Below are 10,601 nucleotides of genomic sequence, written 5' to 3' on the forward strand. Positions count from 1 at the left end.
GTATGTACTAGAGATGCAGTATAGTGGACTACACACTGGATGTACTAGAGATGCAGTATTGTGAAGTACACACTGGATGTACTAGAGATGCAGTATAGTGGACTGCACACTGGATGTATTAGAGATGCAGTATCGTGGACTACACACTGGATGTACTAGAGATGCAGTATAGTGGACTACGCACTGGATGTACTAGAGATGCAGTATAGTGGACTACACACTGGATGTACTAGAGATGCAGTATAGTGGACTACACACTGGATATACTTGGCACAGGCAGCTAATACACACACCATAGCAAAAAATTGCAATGCACACACCATAGCAACGCGTATAGTCATAATAAGTCATGTAACTCTAGGAATAGGGTCACATACAGAGTACTACACACCTGATGTACTTGGCACAGGCAGTTAATACACACACCATAGCAACAACATCCAATGCACACACCATAGCAACCCTTGTAGTCATAACAAGTCATGTGACTTTATGAATAGGGTCACACACCTGTATGACCAGAAAATTTTGCACACAGCATTCAATCCCCCAACACTCTATGTTGTCACTCATTGCTACCTCCCTCATCCATTGGTGGCTCTGATGCCATTGCTGTGTGCAAGTACGCGCGACTCTGTGATTGCACAATTGACATGTGACAAATACGCACACCACAGCACATTACGTTACACTTGTGATATACTGAACATACATCCCATTCATATATTGAACATATTTCCCATTCATATACTGAACATACTCCCCATTCATATATTGAACATACTCCCCATTCCTATACTGAACATACTCCCCATACATATATTGAACATGCTACTATTCATATACTGAAAATACTCTCCATTCATATATTGAACATACTTCCCATTCATATATTGAACATACTCCCCATTCGTATACTGAACATACTCCCCATTCATATATTGAACATACTTCCCATTCATATATTAAACATACTTCCCATTCATATACTGAACATACTCCCCATTTATATATTGAACATACTCCCCATTCATATATTGAACATACTTCCTATTCATATATTGAACATACTCCCCATTCATATTTTGAACATGCTACTATTCATATACTGAAAATACTCCCCATTCATATATTGAACATACTTCCCATTCATATATTGAACATACTCCCCATTCATATATTGAACATACTCCCCATTCATATTTTGAACATGCTACTATTCATATACTGAAAATACTCCCCATTCATATGTTGAACATACTTCCTATTCATATATTGAACATACTCCCCATTCATATACTGAACATACTCCCCATTCATATATTGAACATACTCCCCATTCATATATTGAACATACTTTCCATTCATATATTGAACATACTTCCCATTCATATATTGGCCATACTTTCCATTCATATATTTATTCCCATTCATATATTGACCATACTTCCCATTCACATATTAACCATACTTCATCGTATATTGACCATACTCCCTTGCACACACACTGCTTCCCTCCACAGCCATTGATGACCCTGATGCCATCGCAGTTCGCATGAAGGCACGCCGCAGTGACTCAGCCATCCTCCCGCGCAACATCACCAAACTCGAAGTCATTGGCAACGGCAACTTCGGAGTGGTGTACAGTGGATGGTTACGTGACGACGACATGCGCAAAGAGTCTCCCGTGGCTATAAAGGAGCTCAAGGGCAGGCTCGCCAAGGAAGGAGACGACGACGACGATGAGGGAGAGTTTCTTAAGGAAGCGGTGTGTTTGTGTGATTGAGTGTGTGAGGTGATGGTTGTCTTAGGTGTGTGGTGTCTGGAAATGTGTGTATGTGTGAGTGTGTGAGTTTGTGAGGTGATGTTTGTCTTAGGTGCGTGTTTGTGAAATGATACGTGTCTGGGAGTGTGTGTGTGAGTGTGTGTGGTTCAGTTTGTGAGGCGATGTTTGCTTTAGGTGTGTGTGTCTGATGCGTGTATTAGTTCCACATGTCACTGAGAGTTCTATAGATCGTACACCCTTACACGCACACATAGCGTACGGAAAGACTGCTCACCCTATCCGCTCCCTCCCACTGCATCGTTGTCATAGCAACCGTTTGCTTTCATCCAACCCCTACAGCTGCTGATGAAGAAACTAGACCACCCCAACGTCATGAGCTGCGTGGGTATCTCCGTTGGCCCTGCCACATGCATTGTGTTGGAGGTCATGAGCATGGGCGACCTACGCACCTATCTCACCACACAGTATGTGCCATGCACTCGAATGAGTGTACGTATGAGTGCTACTACCACACAGTTTGTGCCATGCACTCGACTGAGTGTACGTGTGAATACAACTACCACACAGTATGTGCCACGCACTCGAATGAGTGTACGTGTGAGTGCTACTACCACATAGTATGTGCCATGCACTGGACTGAGTGTACGTGTGAGTGCAACTACCACACACAGTATGTGCCAAGCACTCGACTGAGTGTACGTGTGAGTGTTACTACCACACAGTTTGTGCCATGCACTCGACTGAGTGTACGTGTGAGTGCAACTACCACACATTATGTGCCATGCACTCGACTGAGTGTACGGGTGAGTGCAACTACTACACAGTATGTGCCACACACTCGAATGAGTGTATGTGTGAGTGCTACTACCACACAGTATGTGCCATGCACTCGAATGAGTGTACGTGTGAGTGCTACTACCACACAGTATGTGTCATGCACTCGACTGAGTGTACGTGTGAGTGCAACTACCACACAGTATGTTCCATGCACTCGACTGAGTGTACGGGCGAGTGCAACTACTACACAGTATGTGCCACGCACTCAAATGAGTGTACGTGTGAGTGCAACTACTACACAGTATGTGCCATGCACTCAACTGAGTGTACGTGTGAGTGCAACTACCACCGAGTGGATGTTACTGGGTTTTAGCCCAGTGGGTGTGATGGTTTCATGTTCTGTGTTGTAGTCGAGTGTATGTGATGTGTTTTTCGGTGTTGTATGGTGTGTGTATGTGAGGTGTTTTTCGGTGTTGCATGTTCTGTACTGTAGACGTGTGTATGTGATGTGTTTTTGGGTGTTGCATGGTGTGTGTTGTAGACGTGTGTATGAGATGTTTTTTTTGGTGTTGCATGGTGTGCGGTGTTAGTTGGCTCGTTGAATAATTTGTATTTGCGCCACTTCAGCGGAATGTGGGCTTCGCCCTTTCTGATGTGTTCGATATAAGCAGGGCAGTTCAAATTAGCAATCACACAAACACACAGTCACATGTGGTATGTACAGTCATCACAGTACAATTGATGTGTTCACACAAACACACAATCACATGTGGTATCACAGTACAATAGATGCAATTATACAAACATACATTCAATTGTTCACATAGCCTGTACAGTCATCACATGATACTTCATATGTAGATCCTCATGATATATCCTGTCTACATAAAACAGTTATATATATGTGTGTATGTTTATAAACGGTACGTGTCTCTATGTGTATGTGTTGTATGAATGCATCTGTCTAGCTAAACCACACCAACTGCTCATTCATCTATATACCTACATCACACTCAACTGCCAATACCCCACCCACACCCCCACCCACTACAGAGACGAGAGACAGACCACAGTCACAATTGCGGAGAAGTACTACTTTGCTTTCCAGATTGCTCGTGGTATGCGCTATCTTCAGAATCAGAACATTGTACATCGTGACTTGGCAGCCAGGAACTGCATGCTCAGCCATGCGACGAATGTATGTTGCCGTGCGTGTAGGTAAATAACAAGGGCTGTAGCAGAACGCTTGGGTGTATATACCTACTACCTACCATGTGTGTATGTACATCCTTACTTATCATATGTGTGGATATAGTAAAGAATGGCGGATACCCCAATCTATTTGGTATACGTGTGTGTATACACATACCTCACAATTTGGCATATATGTGTGTATAGTGAGAGTACAAGTTGGATCCATGCGCATCAGATAGGTTGGGTCAGCTGATGGCAAGGTAAGGGCCAGTGTGCTTTGCCCTGAGACAGATAATCGGCGCATTGAGTATTGCATCTTTAGCACCACATAGTAAGTACGGGGACACCTATGGCTTTCAGTGTTGGGGAGCACTGCAGTGTGGTACATACACCTACGCCTACAGCACAATGGTCCGATTCTAGAGACACTTTCTCCGCTGCCCTTATTTAGTCCGAAATGGGCTGATTTTGTCCAGTCCCATTTGGTCCTCATCCGTTCACTTTTGGGACCCCTTGCAGTCCACGTTTGAGTATCCTGTACTGAAGGTGACTGACTTCGGGATGTCGCGCATGCTTGATGGCGACAAAGAGTACTATCATATGGAGCAGAAAGGGCAGGTACCGGCCCGATGGACTGCTCTCGAGGGTCTGTTACAGGTGCGTCGTGCACCTGATATTTTGGAAAAAGGACTGTGAATGTACTAAAATGCGTTATACTGTCGAGAGATGTGTGGCTCGAACCTGCGTTCACGCACTCGCGCACTGTTTATGTGTACCTTTTGGGTTGGGAATATAAGCTCAGAAGAAGAAGAAGAAGCTGTGACTGTTGTCAATTCACTATTGACGGGCGGCTACGGATATCTCCAATGAGTCGCCCGTACCGTTACCAAAAGTAATTGATTTCGAACCAACAATAACCACCTCCAAGAGGGGTTTCTCCGCTTCAGCACAAATGCTTGTAATAGGGTTGGTTGGCGGGTTCAACCATTCACCTAATGGACTACATGTCCATAGGTCATTCTCACCAAACACATTGTCTGCGTCGCGCTTCCTGCCTATACTTGCGTGTTCACTTCTTGTTCACTTGTCTAAGTGTTCACTTGTCCTACCCCTGTCCCTTGTTTATACCAACAGCAAAAGTTCTCTTGGGCCAGTGATGTGTGGTCATACGGCGTGGTGCTGTGGGAGTTGTTTGATACCGACTCCACCTTGCCGTACAACGGCATGAACCTATTCCAGCTGGTCGAGTATCTCAAGGAAGACAAGCGACTACTACAACCCAACGAATGCCCATTGGTAAGAGTCATATCCCTAAACCCTAAACCCTATACCCAAACCCCAGGAAAGATATTTAGCCTGGCTATCTCCATTAGATCATTTGCTTCGTGCAAAGTTGCCGAAACTAGGTGTGCGAGACATCTGGAGACTGTGGTTTGAGGGTTTAGGGTTGCATACACTATTACTACCGCTATGTTATGTTATGGGATATCGCATGCTTGCTTGCAGGTACGTCTACGGCATTTTGAAAGATGAATACACCTACCTACCACGCCTACTGTCATCTCACGCTCAGATCATCACTGCACAACCGCCTATGACCCATTGGGGTGACTGTGCATGCGCTAACTACTGTACCAAACCCATTCGCCTATCAGGATGCGTATGAGATAATAACTATTGCAACACACCCATTCGCCTATCAGGATGCGTATGAGATCATAACTATTGTAAAACACCCATTCGCCTATCAGGATGCGTATGAGATCTTAACTATTGTAACACACCCATTCGCCTATCAGGATGCGTATGAAATCATAACTATTGTAACACACCCATTCCCCTATCAGGATGCGTATGAGATCATAACTACTGTACCACACCCATTCGCCTATCAGGATGCGTATGAGATCATAACTATTGTAACACACCCATTCGCATATCAGGATGCGTACGAGATCATGATCCGATGCTGGCGCAGAAACCACGAGGACAGACCCGACTTTGAAGACCTATCCGTTAATGTGGGGCATTTGTTCGTCCCCCATTGCAAGAGCACGTACGCTGTACGGGTATGTGTGACGTGCATGGATGTGCCAGCAAGTGGGTGCATGAGTGGCAGGAGTATATGCACTGAGTATACTGAGTGTGTATGGGTGGCATGAGTATATGCACTGAGTATACTGAGTGTGTATGGGTGGCATGAATATATGCACTGAGTATACTGAATGTGTATGGGTGGCATGAGTATATGCACTGAGTATCTTGAATGTTCCTGTGTGTTTGCGCGTTCGCGTATATATATAGAGAGATATGGATACTGCAAAGTACACCTCAGGTGTACATAGGCACATAGGCGCATAGAGATACTTCAGCAAGCAAAGCAAGCCCCCGCATACAGTCCTTCTGTAAAGCCATTCGATCTACCCACCAACACACCCCACTCGCACCCAATACAGAACGAAGACGGCGATACCTACCTCGAGGACATACGGCGCAAGGCAAGTCTGGGCCAATCCAACAGCACACTCAGCTCCAGCAGCAAGCAGTCGTCCTTCCTACTACGCCAACGGGCCAACTCTAACCTGCTCAAGTCACCCTGTATGGGCAAGGAGAAGCCCACGCTGACCAACTCTGTGTCTATGCCGGACGGAGACACGCTCGCCAACGTACGCCATAGCCTGCAGGAACAGGTGCACCGGTTCACACGCAGCCACAACCACTCACTCAACACCAACAGCGCACACGGGCAGATGGGTGGGCAAGGACTTTCACTTGACACACATACCCACAACCACAACCATCATCCGTTGAAGCATGCACGCTCACACAAGCACATCCTCAAGCACAACTACATGCAGGCCCAGAAGTCACACGAGAGATTGACCCCCACCTCAACCCAGAAGTCACACGAAAGACTGGCACCCACCTCAACAGACACACTCGCACAGCGCAGAGGATCGGGCTCAGACTCAGAGAGGTGAGTGAGTGAGTGAGTGAGTGGGTGGGTGGGAGAGTGAGTGAGTGAGTGAGTGAGTGCGGCAGAGTATCTGTGACGAGTGGGTTTAGAGGTTTAGGTGTTGGTAGTGTGCATGAGGTGGTATATATACAGTGCATGACAGTCTTAGTATCGTGGCCCCATTTTTGTTGATGTATTGAACGGTGGTTTCTCTTGTGCCGTATATATACAGTGCATGACAATCTTTGTATAGTGGCCCCCTTTTTGTTGATGTATCGAATAGTGGTTTCTCTTGTGCCGTATATAATACAGTGCATAACAGTCTTGTATAGTGGCCCCCTTTTTTGTTGATGTATTGAATAGTGGTTTCTTTTGTGTCGTATATATACAGTGCTTAACAGTCTTTGTATAGTGGCACGCGTGTGCTTGTGCACAGATCATTACCTTCACTGTGCGAGTGCTATATGGCTGTGTACTATGTGCACAGAAATGTATCTAACATAAGATGACAATTAGGTAGGTAAGATGAGTTGAACCCCTCATTAAAGCTTGAGCAGTGTTTTCTCCGGCTCCATACTGTTACGTGCTGGCTAAATGAATATGCCAACTCTCGAGTGTATCGACATCTACCTACCCTTCCATTTCAGGTTTCAGGGTTTTAGGGTCCTGTCCCCATCCCTCATATATAGGACCGGCGGTCCCAGCCAACCAATCAAAGTGTTTCCTTTTTAAAGTCCTTTTGTTTATCTCATTCGTGCACCTCGCAATTCCGCAGACGGGGCCGGCGCATGTCCACCAGACACATCAGAAGCCGCACACTCAGTCAACGCTCCGCAAAGAGAGACAGCCACGACATACACACGTCCACACACAGTCCTCTACCCAGCCACCCCAGCCCAATCATCAAACACCACTCCAACCCCATGAACAACAACTACCTCAGCCCAATCACCAAACACCATCGCGTGCACAGTAACTGTGCACACACGCTGCAACGGAGTGCCAGTGCCCAACACGAGCCCACCGACAAGCTCAGCAGCAACCTCAACTACAGCACTCTCTCCAGCGGGTTGTGTGGGTCCCACCAGACGGGGGGGGATGGGATGGTCTCGGATGGGACCTATGTGAGCATGGGGGACATAGCCTCAGCACAACGTACGCCAGTACGCACACGCACACACACCCGCTCCCACAGCATAGGCTTACAGTCGCCCGTGCGGGTACACACACACGCACGCACCAGGACACACTCGCACCTGGCGGTTGTTGCCCTGGACCATAGGCCCGGCCCTCGGGCTCATAGGTGCAGGCTGTCTGGGACCAGTTGTACAGTTAACGAGACATGTGCACCTGAGGCGTGTGTGGGTGCACCCCCTTGCGCACACTCAGCTGGACCGATTGGGGGGAGTGCGTCGCCTGTGGTGAGTGATCACATGTATAGTGTCATCGGCGGGGGGGCTGTAGGCCCACCCACGCCAAGTCTCTCGCGCGGGCGGGCCCGATCACTTACGGATTCGGAGATAGCCGACAGACTGTGCGAGTACGATAGCGAGGCCGACTCTCGGGTGGACAGTCATACGGAGGATGTGCATACCGGTTCAACGTGTATAGATATCGGGACGCCTGCGGCGGAGGAGGGCGGAGATACGGACAGAGAGGTCGATGTACAAAGCATGACACTCGACAGTTCTAGGTTTGTAGAGGCCACCGATGGGTTGAGGAGTGATCAGGTGTACTACGTGGTAGACCCACTGCCTGTACGAAGGACCAGACCCCACAGCGCCATACAGATGAGCGACGGTACACTGAGCGGCCGAATAGCGGGAGCCCGGGGGCAGGCACACACACGCAACCCAGACCATCCCCATCAGATGCCCAGTCCTTACCTACAAACACACACCTACTCGCGTATGGACGCTCACCGGCCCATGGATATACACGGTGACACGCGCACACATACGCCAACGCGGCGCAGAGACACGCCGAGTCGCGCCATGTCACGTATGCTACACAACACGCTGAGTGCGTCTGAGGGCGAGCAAGGGTCTGGGTATGAGAGTGCGAGTGCGCGTAACCATGGCAACTACCAGCCGTATGCCGATGAATGGCCAACCGACTACTACTCATCTACCGAGTCCATACCACAAACTCCTCGACCGTCTGTGACGGATAGTGGGGCTATCGTCTGGAGTGTACACACCCCTCAGCCAACCACAGACGCCAGGTCCAACACACACACCACCCCCGCACATACCACCACCACCACAACAACAGGCGCACCTTCAGCATCAACATCTGCTTCAACCCCAACACCAGGTGTACATGATGCACCTATAGACGCCCACTCGAGTGACCAGGGAGGTCTTCAGGCACACGCACACTACCACGCCAGTAGTGAGTTTGGTGATCCCAACTATAACTCGGGATACGACGTCATGCGCGATCCACCGAGCAGCTACGAGTTCGAGGCTGTGGGTGTTGCAGCACCCCCGTCACACGAGAGTGCCCAGTTGCCGCACACTGCCGATGACTGCGTTAACCTGGACGATCCAGAGAGTTGCGAGGCATTGAGTAGATATGTAGATATGGGCCAACGGCCCAAAAGTATGGGCAGAGGTGCATCGATGGACTGCACCCGAAATGGAATACGGAGGACTGCGGAGAACGGCACACGCAGCAGTTATACGCAGGGCTTTGGAGCTGCAAATAAAGAGAAGGGTGTAGAGGTGGGACCGCACCACAGGGGCGAGCGGACGGGTAAGATTGGGGTATACAACAGCCACGAGTCTGCGCCATACGGTGGGGCGCACCAGGTCCAAAAAAATAAGGCGGGTACACTCGATAGGTCGGACACGCGGAATATGGCCACTATGGTTTCAGCTGGGGGGAGTGGGAGCGGTGACGATGAGGTTGTGTTTGTGGGATGCGATGAGCCGTCCTCCACACCACTACACTATCTGCAGCGGTAGTCAATATAGTGCCTATCCAATAAAATATATACTATCCTCACATGAGATATATATGATTGTATTCGTATACGTGCTACCAATCATAGTCGTATACCATACTTCGAGCATGTGTGCTCCCCTTGGTCTGTGACAACTATACCGTCCTTAGCAACTTCGGTACAACAACTATCTCTGTCCAATAAGCTATCTGCAACATCCTGCGTTATCCTCTGTCTCTCCAATTCGCCTGCTAGTTGGCTGTCCTTGTTCTCCTCACATATGACATGGTGTGTTTGTTCAACATCACATCACACGACTTTGCGGGGGAGAGCTCGTAGACGTCCACACCACATCTGCGGGCGATAGAACGCCACACTGTAGTTAACAATATCTGTCAAATGAATACTATTTATAAATACGACACGTTTATTTATATTGTATCATTGAACATAATAAATATGACGATTTCAAAGTCAGAACAAACTTTTTCTGCCACGAAATTCTGAAGCCAGCTCGACATGCGGATATATTATTTACCTTATTTGATCTACACCTACAATAACTGTATCCTCTAAGCCCAATTTAGGTCAATCATACTGCTCCCTGTATGTGTATCACTGCCCACTGCGATGTGATTCGATCTATGCTACATATTCGGATGATGGAGTCAAGCCTTTTCCATTGGTATGTGCTACATATTCGGATGATGGAGTTAAGCCTTTTCCATTGGTATGTGCTACATATTCGGATGATGGACACAAGCCTTTTCCATTGGTATGTGCTACATATTCGGATGATGAGTTAAGCCGTTTCCATTGGTATGTGCTATATATTCTGATGACGTACACAAGCCTTTTCCATTGGTATCTGCTACATATTCGGATAATGGATTTAAACCTTTTCCATTGGTATGTGCTATATATTCGGATAATGGAGTTAA

General features: G+C 47.7%; 1 protein-coding gene across 1 annotated transcript; it reads left to right on the forward strand.

The window, feature by feature from the left end:
• Positions 1–1,555: 1,555 nt before the first annotated feature.
• SARC_10792 (TK protein kinase) lies at positions 1,556–9,682 on the forward strand (the record flags this gene model as incomplete). The annotated part of the gene is made up of 8 exons (XM_014295152.1): positions 1,556–1,768; positions 2,126–2,250; positions 3,617–3,761; positions 4,277–4,414; positions 4,892–5,053; positions 5,701–5,826; positions 6,214–6,734; positions 7,489–9,682. 8 exons carry the CDS (start codon positions 1,556–1,558, stop codon positions 9,680–9,682), a joined length of 3,624 nt encoding a protein of 1,207 aa, XP_014150627.1.
• Positions 9,683–10,601: the final 919 nt, after the last annotated feature.

Source organism: Sphaeroforma arctica, assembly GCF_001186125.1.
Source record: "Sphaeroforma arctica JP610 unplaced genomic scaffold supercont1.1391, whole genome shotgun sequence".
NCBI classification, from domain to species: Eukaryota; class Ichthyosporea; order Ichthyophonida; genus Sphaeroforma; species Sphaeroforma arctica.